Here is a 13,691-nt window from a genome sequence, read left to right as displayed (position 1 = left end):
CAGGAGCAGCTTAGCTGGCTGATTCTAGCTCCAGGTCTCTCATGAAGCTGCAGTCATCTGAAGGCTAGACTGAGGCCAAAGATCCACTTCCAAGATGCTCACTCACCTGGCCCTTGGCTGGAGGCCTCAGTTCCTTGCCATGTGAGCCTCTCCATAGGCTGCTTGAGTGTCCTTATCACATGGTATCTAGAGATCCAAAAAAGAGCAAGGAGCATCTGCACTGCCTTTTATAACCTCCTCTTGGATGTCACATACCTTCACTTTTGACATACTCTGTTTTGATTTGTATCAAATAATTTGTAGACATTTTTTCCAGCTTTACTGAGATAAAATTGACAAATAATACTGTGTAAGTTTAAAGTATACAACATGATGATTTCATATATGTGTATATGTTGTGAAATGATTACTACTTTAAAGTTAGTTAACATATCCATCACCTCAGTTAGTTATCCTGTGTGTGTGTGTGTGTGTGTGTGTGTGTGTGTGTGTGTAGTGAGAACATTTAAGATCTACTCTCTTGGCAACTTTCAAATATACGGTATTATTAACTACAGTCACCATGGTGTACATTAGATCCCCAGAACTTATTCATCTTATAACTGAAAGTGTATCTTTGACCAGCATCTCCCCATTTCCCCCTAGGTCCCTGATAACTGCAAATCTACCATGTGCTTTTATGAGTTTAACTTTTTTTTAGAATTGTGGACATTTTTTAAACAATTCCAAAGAGATGGGTTAAATCATCTCTGAGGAGGGTCTAAAGGTCAGTGCAGCAAAGAATAGCCCAACAAGATCTATAGAGATATGGGAAGAATATATATTTACTTCATAATTATTGAATTATCATCAGCCAGCATTTCCAGCTGACCAGAGTTGGAATCTGTTTGACTTTATTAAATCTGTTTGACTTTCTTAAATCAGTTTGACCAAAACTGATTTAGGAAACTCTTTGAAATGGGCATGGTTGCTTTTGAGACTCAAGTCCTTCCTTTCCCCTTCTGTGGCAGCATTCCCCCTGTCTTTTTATAATAAAACCTCACCTGGTCAGAACACGCTCTCAGGGAAGGGACATGTGGCAGTCATTTTCGCCTACATATAAATTTAAATCATTACCTCTCCAGTGGGTATTTAAATTTTAAACATGTGATACTTGAAGAGATGGCCTTTTCCCCTGTTAAAGAGATTTCACTTAGAGGGGCTGTAATAGGTAGAAGTATTTCTGAAGGAGGGATGGTGTGCTTATTGGCCCCAGAAATCTCTCATAGTCTTTGGGGTCCTAGCCTCCACATGAGAAGATGGATCTTGCTTATTTCCATGAGTGCCTTTATGCTTCTATCTACTCACCATACACTGGAGACTTTGCTGCAGTTATTCAACCACAAATAGAAGTTCACATAGCTTTTCTGTTGCATTCACTACCTGGGGATGGTGTTTACTGAGTAAAGCGATCAGTTTAAGAGAAAACAAATTCATTCTCCCAACTCTACATCTACATGACCCCAAACAACAATTTTACTCCCCCCGCCCCGCCGCAGAAGTATTTTCCATTTCCCAGTTAAAGGATTGCCTGTTGCATCTTGTATTTAAATAAGAATGTGTAAGATATTCATTCTTTAGCATTTATTTTCAGAATCAGTGAAGCAGTAGGTGTTATTTGGAACAGGTTCAGATGTGTCTTTAGACACAGGGCTTAAATTTTAAGACCCAGTTTTAGTTTAATCCATACTGGAATGATTGAGATAGCTTTTGTAGCATTTGATTATTTGTTATTATCTATAAGATTGAAATTATATTTTCTAATATACTTAAATCTTTTACTTCTCAACATGAATAGAATGTAATTTTTTAACCAACAGATTCTATTTTTTGCACAACTAATCTTCTCCTCAAAAATATCTTTTCAGGAGCCAAATTTAGAAAGTATGTGGGTCATTCTGCACATGTCACAAACGTCCGCTGGTCTCATGACTTTCAGTGGGTATTAAGCACAGGAGGGGCTGACCACTCGGTTTTCCAGTGGAGATTTATTCCAGAAGGTGTCAGCAATGGCCTGCTGGAAACAGCACCCCAGGGTAAAACCAGTAATAATTTTTCAACATCTATTTATTTTTCAATAAAAATTTCAAAGAATGGTCTAACATCTCTTCTGAAGGTAAAGGGTTAAAGCTGTTTTGAAAAATTCATTCCTACAGTAAATCTAGCATTAAAAAAAAAGAACAGAAAAAGATTTTGAGATATGGGCCAATTGAGTATGGGTCAGTTGGATAATTTCCTTCAAAGGATTTTGCTTATACCAAATGCAAGTTGAAGGTCTAAGGTTTACATGAAGAATTAACTTTTGAGAATAACACGAACAGATACATCTCGGCCTCCTTAGACGATTCTAACAGGTGGTGGGTCTGCTGGGTCAGGTGACAAGGTAACATTTGGAATAGAAGTTGCCTCCTGAACGGCGTTCAGAGAACGGTCCATGATCAGGGCCACTGTGTTCCAGTTCAATGGATGTGTATAGTCCTTTAATTTACTGTGGTGTTGGCAGGAATGATCATGTAATATGTGAGGAGATGTTCTTATTGGGAGGGGTTCTGCAGCCATTTTGACCATGGCAATTACCAGAATGGGTGGGCATGTTAGCAGGCTAATGAGGATCTTTACTGAACTGAGTGGTTGGATTTCTTTCTGTCCCAGCCTTCTCCTTGGGAAAACCTAGCCCCCCGCCCGCCCCCTTTTTTTCCCCTTTCAAAGCAAGATTTAAAACCCAAAGATCTGTTATCTAATAGAAGTGTGGAAATAGTGGGGGGAGTTATCCTAGTCTGGTAATACTCCTGAAAAGGGGGTTAGAGGTATGGTGAGCTTAACGAAAAGATGAAAAAAAAAGATGTTTTAAGAATCTACAACAAATGAAAACTATGGTGTAGTTATTTTTATTGACCTCAATAGGAGAGAAAAAAATTTTAAATAAAAGTTTTAGCCATTTAAAGTCTCAGAATTTCTGCTTGTTTCTCATGGGGTGTTTCTGCAGAAGGTGGCTCCGATTCCTATAGTGAAGAATCTGATTCGGATTTATCTGACGTGCCGGAGTTGGATTCTGATATTGAGCAAGAAACTCAAATCAATTATGATCGCCAGGTCAGTAAACAGGGAGCCTCATGACAAATGCCTTATAACCCCGAATCTCGATCTCATTGAATTTGGACATTGCACTAAAATTGGTTAATGCTTAGGCAGAAGAAAATCAAGAAAAGAATTAGGGAAATTGCCTACTTCTTATCTTTAAATACAGATTTGAAATAAGGCATTTACTGGATCATATCAGTAAAAAATTGTTAAGTAGAGGTAGTAGCAAATTTTCAAAAGGGAACCCATGGCAGTTTGGGTTTTCTGCCTTCCTAGCAGCTAAAACTTTAAAATAGTTTTTACAGAAAAATGTGCAAATAAGTTACAAGATTTTTCATTTTCTTAGCAGATCATTAAAGCATGTGTTTTCTTTATAGAATAGGTATCCCTGGAGGCATGGTAGTTTACAAATGAGCTGTTGTCCTGATTCCTCTCTTAAGTTATGGAGACTGTTATCCATTTAATTAAAGTAAAAGCCCAAATACAATGCACATTATCCTTCCAGTCAGAAATCATCTTTAGTAGAAAAGTTGGACAATTACAACCAAATTTTTTGAAAATAGACACTTAATTTTAGCACTAAATTGTGTGTATTAAAGCACGTAATCCTTCATTGGAATCTGGACAGCTATCACCTTCTTAATGGTGATAACCCTAGGGGTTCTATTTTCTTCCTTGTCATTTAACAGAGGTATGTGAAGCAGATTCCATACGTGAACATGGAGTGAATAAGATTTCAGACACAGCAACCATCATTGTTGCCCCATGGAAACTTACCACATAGGCCTGTGGCAGCTGCCATGTATCAAGTGTCTATGGGGCCACATCCTGTGCTTTACATACACCGAATTCAACCCGACAGTAACCCCTGAGAGGCTGAGTACTTTGCCCACATCCACGTTGCCTGTAGTGGATCTGGGCTTCTCTCCAAAGCGCACATTGTACGTGCTACTTGGCTTTGCCTCTACGTAAGCTCTGAATGTACAACTTTTCAGATGATGACTTTTTTTTCCAACCCATAATTGTCACTCACTGATTCAATATTTGAAAAATTAGGTTAGTACAAAAGTAGTCCAACTGATGGTTTAGGTTAACTTCAAGACTAAATCGGTTTGACTGTGTATTGGTACAATATATTATGCTATAAAACTGCTAAAGATAAAGATTTGAAAGGAAATTATTAATATCATGCAAATATTATACCCTAATATCAAGGGGAAATGGAATTTAAGCAAAATAAACACACAATTTAGGGAAAAAGAAATGCAATTTTTTTAGTTGGGATGTTTCTATTTAATAAAAATAGTGCTAGTAAAAGAATGAAAAGGAATGACTCAATTGAAATTCATGCCTAGGATTTATATATTCTCCCTGACATCTTACTTTCTAAAGCTTTCACCTAGATTATTTAATTCATGTTGTCTATATTTGATTCCTGAGTTGTTCCTGAGCAGGCAGTCTGTTCTACAGATGGGACTTTGAGGCCCACAGAGGTTATGAGACTTGTTCAAATAAGCAGTAGAAATGCCAAGACTAGAATTCAGTTCTCTAAAGTAGTTGATGAGCTGATGAAAGCATCATGAATTCAGATGAATAATTATCATTAGATTTTAAAAGCTTAGTTCACTGCATCTGTAATAGACAAGGCAGTAGTGAGATATCTTCTGACTTCCGTTTTTTTTAAACGATTTTTGGTCAAATCCTAAATATGAATTTCATTATAATATTTTCATGATTTTTTGTAATATAGTTTGATTAAATGAAAACTTTCCTGTATGAAGATGAGAAATTATGAATCGTATTTCATTTAAATGTGTTAAATTTATATCTCTTGATAGTAGGGCATAAATACATGATAGACAAAATTTTAGCTACATGATTTTATCTACATTTAAATTATCGAGAATGTTCTCTCAGCCAGCAGCACATTTTAGGTCCTAGGTTAGACCAAGAGCTTTGCTCTGTATCCCAGAGTCTGATCTGAAAGATTCATGAGGTCATGAAAGAAGGATAATTCCAAAGAGTGATCACCATGATTCATGTGGCCCACATTTTACACATTTCTGAATCATCAAGAGATTTCTTGCCTTAGAAGACATTATAACAAAATATTTAAATTATATTTTATTGATAATTTTATTTAATAATTTCCTTTCTTATTTATCAGAAAAGTAATATATTTTCTGGATATAAATTTATTTAGAAACATAATAGCAAAATTTTTTTTAATTCTTTTAAATCCCAATGACTTAAAAGATATTTCAAGTTAGTTTTGTTCATTAGAAAAAAGTAAAATTCAATCTCATGTCTTATGTTCTCAATGTTGTTTGTCTTCTCAAAGAACCAACTCTTAGTTTTGTTAATCTTTTCTATTGTTTTCCTATTCTCTATTTCATGTATTTCTGTGCTAATCTCTGTTACTTCCTTTCTTCTGCTAACTTTGGACTTAGTGTCCAAACTAAGTCCAAACTTTTTTTCTAGTTCCTTGAGGTATAATATTAAGTTCTTTATCTGAGATCTTTCTTTTTCCTTAATGTATATGTTTATTAGCTACAAAATTTCCCCTGAGAAATGCTTTTCTGTATCCTGTAAGTTCTGGTATGTTGCATTTCCATTTTCATTTGTGTCAAGATTTTTTAAAATTTCCTTTTTGATTTCTTCTTTGATCCATTAGTTGTTGAGGAGTGTGTTGATTTCTGCATATTTGTGACTTTCCCAGCTTTCTTCCTGTTACTTATTTCTAGTTTCATACTATAGTGGTCAGAAAATATACTTGATATAACTTCAATCTTCTTAAATTTACTGAGCCTTGTTTTGTTGTCTAACATGATCTGTCCTAGAAAATGTTCCTTGTGTGCTTGAGAAGAATGTACGTTCTGCTGCTGATAGATGAAATGTTCTGTATTTGTTGGGATATTTGGTCTGTAGTATTGTTCAAATCTGCTGTTTCATTATTAATTCTGTCTGGATGATCAATCCGTTGTTGGGAGTGGGGTTTTACAGTTCCCAACTGTTATTGTATTGATATTTATTTCTTCTTTTAGTTGTTAATATATGCTTTGTATATTTAGATGCTCTGATGTCGGGTGCATAAATATTTACCATTGTTATATCTTCTTGATGAGTTGACCCCTTTATCATTATATAATGCCCTTCTTTGTCTCTTGTGACCATTTTTAGCTTCTTATGTTTTCAAAAACTTGAGTTCCTGCAATTAAAGATTTCCTGAGAATGTCAAGGCATTAATATATTTGGAACCTGAAGAGTCTCTAACTAAATGTTTCTGTTACGCTTGAAGGTTTACAAAGAAGATCTACCTCAGCTAAAGCAACAAAGTAAAGAGAAAAACCATGCAGTGTCCTTCCTCAAACGAGAAAAGGCTCCTGAGGACAGCTTGAAACTCCAGTTCATACATGGGTGGGTGGCCTGTCACCAGCCTTATCACCTTGTCATCCTTCTTCTCAGTGCTACCCCAATTCAGGCTGGCTCTTCTCTCCAGTTTACACTTACCTGCAGTTAATATTTTAACCATGACTCTCTGTCCAGTTTTCTCAGTGTTCTGTGGCCTTCTTAGTGTTCTGTGGCCATCTCAGTGTGTGTATCTAGATTTTTCACACTTCATGTACTTTCGTGTTGCATGTGTTACTACCACTCATTGTTATTTCATTTTATTCTCTCCATCTCTGCTTCCTTTATCCCATAACTCCTGCTCTATCCACCTGGCTTTCCCAGGACAGTATTTCCTTCAAATGCTTTTGTTCACGTGTACCCCAAATAATTTTGAATTTTGAAAATCATGTACAACCTTCCACACTTTAAGTTGACATCTAAGATTTTTCAACCTAAGCTTAAATGGTTGTGAAGAATATATCTTGTGTTTTATAAATACATTATTTATTTAGATGGCTCCAGTGGAACCCAAATGCCATAGATATTTGATTCCCCTTATCATCAATATCACAAATACATGAACTCATATTTCTATTCTACTTCTCCCACAGAATTTTACCCTAATATAATATTTTTATGCTTGTAAGTCTTTTATTGATTACCCTGTCATAACTTCAACAAGGAAAAAACATATCTATATGTTCAATTTAAATTTAATTCCCTGTGACCGTAAGTCTCTGACTCTGTGCTGTCTGGTACGATATCTACTTGTAGCCAATGATCACCTGAAATGTGGCTGGTCTAAATGTGCTGTATGTGGAAAATGCACACCAGAGTTTGAAGGCTTAGCATGAAAAAGAAATTTACCTCATTAAAATGTTTTATATTGATTACATGTGGACATGATAGTATTTTGGACATAATGGGTTAAATGTTCTTAAGATAAGTTTCATCTGTTCCTTTTTTTTTTAATGTGACAATTAGAAAATTTTTCAATTACCTATGTGACTCACATAATAGTTCTGTTGGACAGTGCTACTCTAAGCATTAACAGTTTTTTTCTGGATTTAATTATTGTTATAACTATTAGTAATAACTAGCTAGCCAAATCAACATAAATATAGTACAAATTCTGATAGCTATTAAACATAAATAATTTTATTGGAAAAATTCTTTTATTAAGATAGAATTTTTTCAATGAGTTCAGATATATGTGCATATATATTTCTTATTGCTAGAGGGTAACAGTTTAGCATTAATCTATTCCAGTTTTTCACTTTTTAATGTAAGCACTAAGAAAGCTTATTCATATCTAGCTACTTAAGTAGATGAGAATAGAGGCAGTTTTATCACAGCAATGGTGATCAATTCTTTAAACGCCTCTTTGTTACAGGCCAAAAATATGTGTCGTGGTTTTGATATATCACACAAAAATGTAGTTTAATGATCCATCAGGTAACAATTCAGTTAAATCACTGTTCAAATTTGTTAAAAGCAAAGAATTGGAAGTCACTTGACTTGCAAAAGGATTTCTTACCCAGTTGTTAGAGTTATTCACTTTCAACATCCATCCGCACTTGTATTTGTTTTGGTGTCCCTGGAAGGTTTGACATTCCAGGGTAATATACCATAGTAAGATTCCCGATGGATGAGAGGAATGACTTCCTAAATTGGGGGGAAGGCGATTAAGAAAGGGGAGGTGGGAAAGGAAAACCAGTACCTCATCACAGGTGTGTTTTCAGACTAGTCAGTTTTAAGAGAAAGCACATATAGTACCTGAGGATCTGGAAATAGATTCTGTTAAAATTATCAGTGTCCATTTGCCCCTTAGAAAGTCATCACATGCCCTCAGAGGTCCTCATACCCCCATTGAAGATCACTGTCCTAGGCAACTGTGGAGACACCTGGGTTCTGCTTGTCCATGTCCATATTAACATGTTCACTTTATCTTCTCACAACTTCTGCTCTGTTCATTCACTGTGCGTTCAACTACTGTGCATTTCTTGGACCTGTGCTTCAGCTATAGAGGCTACGATTGTAGAAACAATCTGTTCTACACACAAGCTGGAGAAGTGGTCTATCACATTGCTGCAGTTGCTGTCGTGTACAATAGGCAACAACACACCCAGAGGCTGTACCTGGGACACGATGATGACATTCTCAGCCTGACCATCCATCCAGTGAAGGACTATGTGGCCACTGGGCAGGTATATATCTCTCCTGTAAGATGGGAATTTAGCCACAGAGAGAGAGGATTTAATTTTGAATTCAGTTTACATATGAGAAATTCAAGAAATACTTGGTAGAAATAAACATAAGGCAGGAAGCTGAAAGTGCAGTGAATGCTGGATCATTTCACGATGGTGGGAGAGTCAACCAATACATTCCAGCACTTTTGGGAAGGCTTTGAGGGATTCTTATTCTAACATGATGAGATCTATGAATAGGATTAGGTAAAACTAGAGTATTGTAAATTCCATGAAGTCTTAATATATTTTCCTCATTACTGTTTACCCAGAACTTAGTATATCCTAGGTACTCAATAAATGTTTATTGAATGAACCATCTTTTAATACTACTGTAACATCCAGTGTATAGTTATTTTTGTAAAACTTAAAGTCATATGAACCTTGGCTAGTTTATTATATTTTAACCTTCAAAAAACTAAACTTTATATGAACCATTTTGGAATGCCAAACTTTGGATTGAGTCTATAATTGAAAAGCTGCTCAAAATAGAGCCCTGTAGTCAATCATTTTGTGTGGAAAAGGAGGGGGATAGAAGTAAACTCAGTAAACAGAGAATCTGTTAAACTCAGATTTATTGTCTTGCTGGTAAAGCAATAATATTGTCAACAGTATTTTCAGTGTTGTGCTCTTTTCTACCAATGTATAGATTACATTTTTTGTTCAGTTTTATCATGGGCTTTTAACTGTAGGTAATACTTCACCTGATCCTCAACATGTAAATGGCAAATTCCAAGAAAAACTACTGGTATGAAGGTCAAAGATTAACATGAGACAACGAACTATTTCTGAGACTTGACATACAGGAGGTAGAAGTGTTTGAACAGGGTTTATAGCCTGATGTTCATGAGATCCATGGATGAAACTGAGGGCCTGACGGGAGTCAACCCCCAGAAATGTGCATTTGAGGGGAGAAGAGTTCGTAGCTCTTATATTTGTAAAAGGATTACAGTCTCCAAAACGGAAGAGCCATTAACTGAAACACTGGTTTGCTGCTCTTCCAACTGCAAATTAGACCATCTATTCTGACATTAAGTTTTATAAGTAATTGATCACTACTTTGCCTTTTCACTCTTTCCTGCCCCTTCCCCCTTTATTGTCTTTCTTAGAAACAGAAGATGCTTGATTCATGGGTGTTTAGTAGTCTTCCTTTGAAAGAAAAAACAGAGATTGGTTCTTTACATAAACCCCTGAGGAGCTACCACACTCTATACTGTAATTGGGAGTTAGACCAGTATGCCAATAGCCACTCCAGGGGTAACTGGGCCTCCACAGGCCAGTGTAGGAGTTGGCCAGACTCTGCTCAGTTATGTGCATGGCTTTATGTCCCATTTTCCCTTTTAGAGTCATCATACCCAAAAGGGTTTTTTCCCCCTATGCATTATAAGTGAGGAAAACCACTTTAGTATTACAGTTTTCTCTGTTGTTGGGAATTGGTATGATAGAAGCTTGTGTCCCCTTGAGGAGAAGCCACCTTAATGACAGAGAGTTAAGCCATGAAACTTTCATTTCCCAGGGGGAGAAGTAGGGTCAGGCCTTCTTGAGGCGGGTAAATAATTGAGGTGGGTAAAAGAGCTCTGAGGATTGTGCCATGAAAACATACAGCTGAGTGGAATCATGTGTGGAGTTGAGAAGCCAGAAGGGAAGGGTAGAACTAACTGACAAAAACAAAGCACAGTGGACGTTTGAGCTAGAGTTTTAAATATCCCTTAACTGGGAGCCATGTACCAGGTTAGATTCTGCTGGCACCCACCTTGATGCCAGAACAAGATCCTTAGACCCTGTGCCTCAGTTTCCTCATCTGGATAACAGTGGAGTTGGACCAGATGATTTCCCAGGGTCTTCCTAGTCTCCAAATGTGTAGGTTTTGATTTCTGAGCAGCACTTGACTCTAAGGAACAAAATCATTCTTATTATAGTTTATACTTAGTTAATAACACTCATCCTGTAATTTAAGGTTGGGAGAGATGCTGCTATTCATGTGTGGGACACGCAGACTCTAAAATGTTTGTCACTGTTGAAAGGACAACATCAGAGAGGAGTGTGTGCGCTCGATTTTTCAGGTAAGCACAGTTTGCCACTGGAGTCATTGACAGATGCTTCCATATTTACTTTGGGTTTGTTTAAAAAAAAAATCCTTTTATTTAGTTTAGTCCTGCTTGAAAGGAGGTAAGCCCTTCGTCTGTCAGCTACCCAGTCTTAGACTGGAAATCAGATGTGTGAATATGATCACACCTCCTTTCCTCATCTTCCCTCTCCCAACTCATTACCCAGAGCTCACACTGTGTTCTGCATTTGCTTGAGAGATTTGAAATCCAGAGCAGCTGTTACCATTGAAAGACTTAGTTGCAAACGTCTGGCAGTGACTCAGAACATCAGTTTCATCTCTCCAAATAAGTGGGAACACAGCACCTGTGATTTAAAATGTAAAGAACTAGAGCGAGGGGTGCAAATTCTCTGCAAGGGTCCACTTTACAACACTGGTGTTTTGGAAATAAAATTTTGTATTGAAAAAATAGAACTGAAGTTTTCATCTTCTTAATTTAAAATTTTAACACTGTGCTGTTAAAAAAATACTAACTTATAAATATAATTTTCTTTAGAATAAAACCATTTCTTTATGCTAGAAGTGAGGAATGAGGACCTATCGCAAAAGGTGTTTTTAACCTAGAAATTTTTAATAACCCCAATGTAGATATTAGATCTGTAGAAAAAATTTCTAAACTTTCTACAGAAAACTGATTCTATAATTTCCTTTTTCTAAATTCCATTCAAATGTTTAATATGTGCAATGTATAATATTGGTTGTTAAATTCCATTTCACAACCCCAGTCTCTCTCTTATGTACCTCCCTCTCTACTTTCTTTGTTCAGGCCCGAACTTCCTGTAGTCTGTGCATGGTGGTTATGCTGGTCTCTGATTCCATCCCCACTTTGTCCAATCCATCCTGCCCATTTCTGGAGTCTTCTGGAAGTGCAATTACATTGCTACCACGTGGACTCCCCTTGGCTGACTGACTCAGGGCTGAGCCCGTGGTTGGACATTCATGGCCTTCTATGATCTGGCCTCAACCTTCCTTTGCAGTGTTTTCACCCACTAACCCACTCGTGCTCCTTTCCATCTACCTAACTGTAGAACCTAAATGCACTCCTGTCCTTCTTTTTGCCTGTGTTCCTTTGCTCATGCTGTTCCCATGTGTCTGTTCAAGTCCAACCATCCTTTAAGACCAAGCTCAAAGTTTTCTCCTCCATCCTTCCAGGGAGAAATGTCCTGTCCCTTCTTCTGTATCCCTTAGCCCATTTGTTGTCATTGCTCTTGTGGTACCTGTTAGAGTCTATGTGGTACAGTAGTTATGTGTCTTAGCAGCTCCTATGCCCTTCTCAGACAGTAATCTACTCATCTAGCCCATCTCTCTGTTCCCCACTGCACATGCTGTAGAGACACAGAAGCTACTCCAAAAACGTGAATGAATGAATGAATGAATGAAGTTTTGCTTAATGCTCTCTGTCTTGCCTTTCACTGCTGCTACTAGAACTTCACATTGTAAACCATCTTTGGATGAAAGTTATCTTTATTCTCTGACCAATCACATGGTGCAGATTTGTGTGAGTGTGTCACACGCTTATTCTCATATGCTGTAAACTACTATACAAATCTGAGTTGTTATATCACTATTAGAAGTTATTCAATACTTTGGTTATTGAATTAGTAAAAATCAAAGCTAAATTGTTCATACTCTACACTGGTGGGCATGTGAGGTACATAAGGCATGAGGAGCGAGGAAGAGAGAATTACTTGGCTACCACCTGCCAGTTGAAGGCCCAGATAATGCACCTGATAAACAGTGAATACAAAGTCCTAAACTTCCAGGAGTTTGATGTACATACAACTTTCATAAGTGTACCATGTATCCTTGATAAAGCAGTAAAATCTAAAATGAAACTATAATTTGAGTTCAAATAAGATTCTCTTCCAAAGATGTGAATGGATTTCTGCTTTTTTTTTTTAATAGTTCTACCTGATGGCTGAACTGTGTTCTTTTCCTAAATTAACTTGCTAGCGGATACACATGTGTGTACTTAACATAAAAATTATATTAATCAGTATGTTCTAGAAGAGTGGTAAGATACCCATTAAATAAAATAATAAAAACTAAATGTGTACTAGGTTATGGAGACTCTCATAATTCATATTGTCAGCAACTTTGCAAATTGACTCAATAATTCTAGTAGACAATTCGGCACTGTTTAACAAAAGCTATAATTCAAAATGACAAGTATGTGGACCATGTGTATTTCATACACATTTCTATGTATCAAGTTAAGAAAAAAAGTAGAACTCAAAGTATCTACTCACTGATTTCAACTGAAATGTGTGTATGTGTATTAATGTATAAACAGTGGCAGGAAATTTAGAATACTAGAAATAGAATTCAATAATCATCAGATTATTTTTTCTAGAGAATTGATTAAATTTTTGGTTTTTAAATTTAGGGAAATTGGAAGAACCAACTCATGCTGAATACCTTTAGAGAAGAGATTAGAGGAATGTTGATCAAAAACATTGATTATGAGGCAAGTTAGTAGCAATAAGCTGGTACCCAGTAACTTGATCTCTGCATTTCTGAGAGCTTCCGTCTCTTCTGGGCTTAGTAGTTTTATAAAAGGAAGATCGAGAAATTAGCTGCACTTAGAAATCTTCCCCTCGTAAGGCAGCCCCTTATGTCATTGTCCGGGATAGAGAAACCAGGCACTCTGGAAGAGGCCGAGAAGCTGATTCTGTCACTGCTTCTAATTCCCATTTTGGGAAAATAAAGAAATGCCCAGATATAAAATATTTTCTGCATAAAAAGGATATTTCAGTTTTAACAATACATTCTCTATTCCCCAGATAATAGTCACTAAGGAAAAGCCCATTTATGCAGCAAATGTGGGT

General features: G+C 36.6%; 1 protein-coding gene across 1 annotated transcript in view; it reads left to right on the top strand.

Annotated features, from left to right (window-relative positions):
- EML6 (EMAP like 6) overlaps positions 1-13,691 on the top strand; it is a 126,969-nt gene that overhangs the window by 9,308 nt on the left and 103,970 nt on the right. The window contains exons 4-8 of the mRNA XM_089922490.1: positions 1,908-2,075; positions 3,026-3,132; positions 6,419-6,537; positions 8,531-8,717; positions 13,250-13,334. Coding sequence (XP_089778616.1) covers positions 1,908-2,075; positions 3,026-3,132; positions 6,419-6,537; positions 8,531-8,717; positions 13,250-13,334 — 666 coding nt within the window. The remainder of the gene's footprint in view (positions 1-1,907; positions 2,076-3,025; positions 3,133-6,418; positions 6,538-8,530; positions 8,718-13,249; positions 13,335-13,691) is intronic.

The sequence above is a fragment of the Delphinapterus leucas genome, chromosome 13 (assembly GCF_059928025.1).
Source record: "Delphinapterus leucas isolate spDelLeu-1000000601 "Yukka" chromosome 13, BTC_Dleu_Yukka2, whole genome shotgun sequence".
In the NCBI taxonomy this organism is placed as follows: Eukaryota; Metazoa; Chordata; class Mammalia; order Artiodactyla; family Monodontidae; genus Delphinapterus; species Delphinapterus leucas.
Note: the sequence above shows the minus strand (reverse complement) of the source record. Positions and strands in the feature narration are given on the sequence as shown.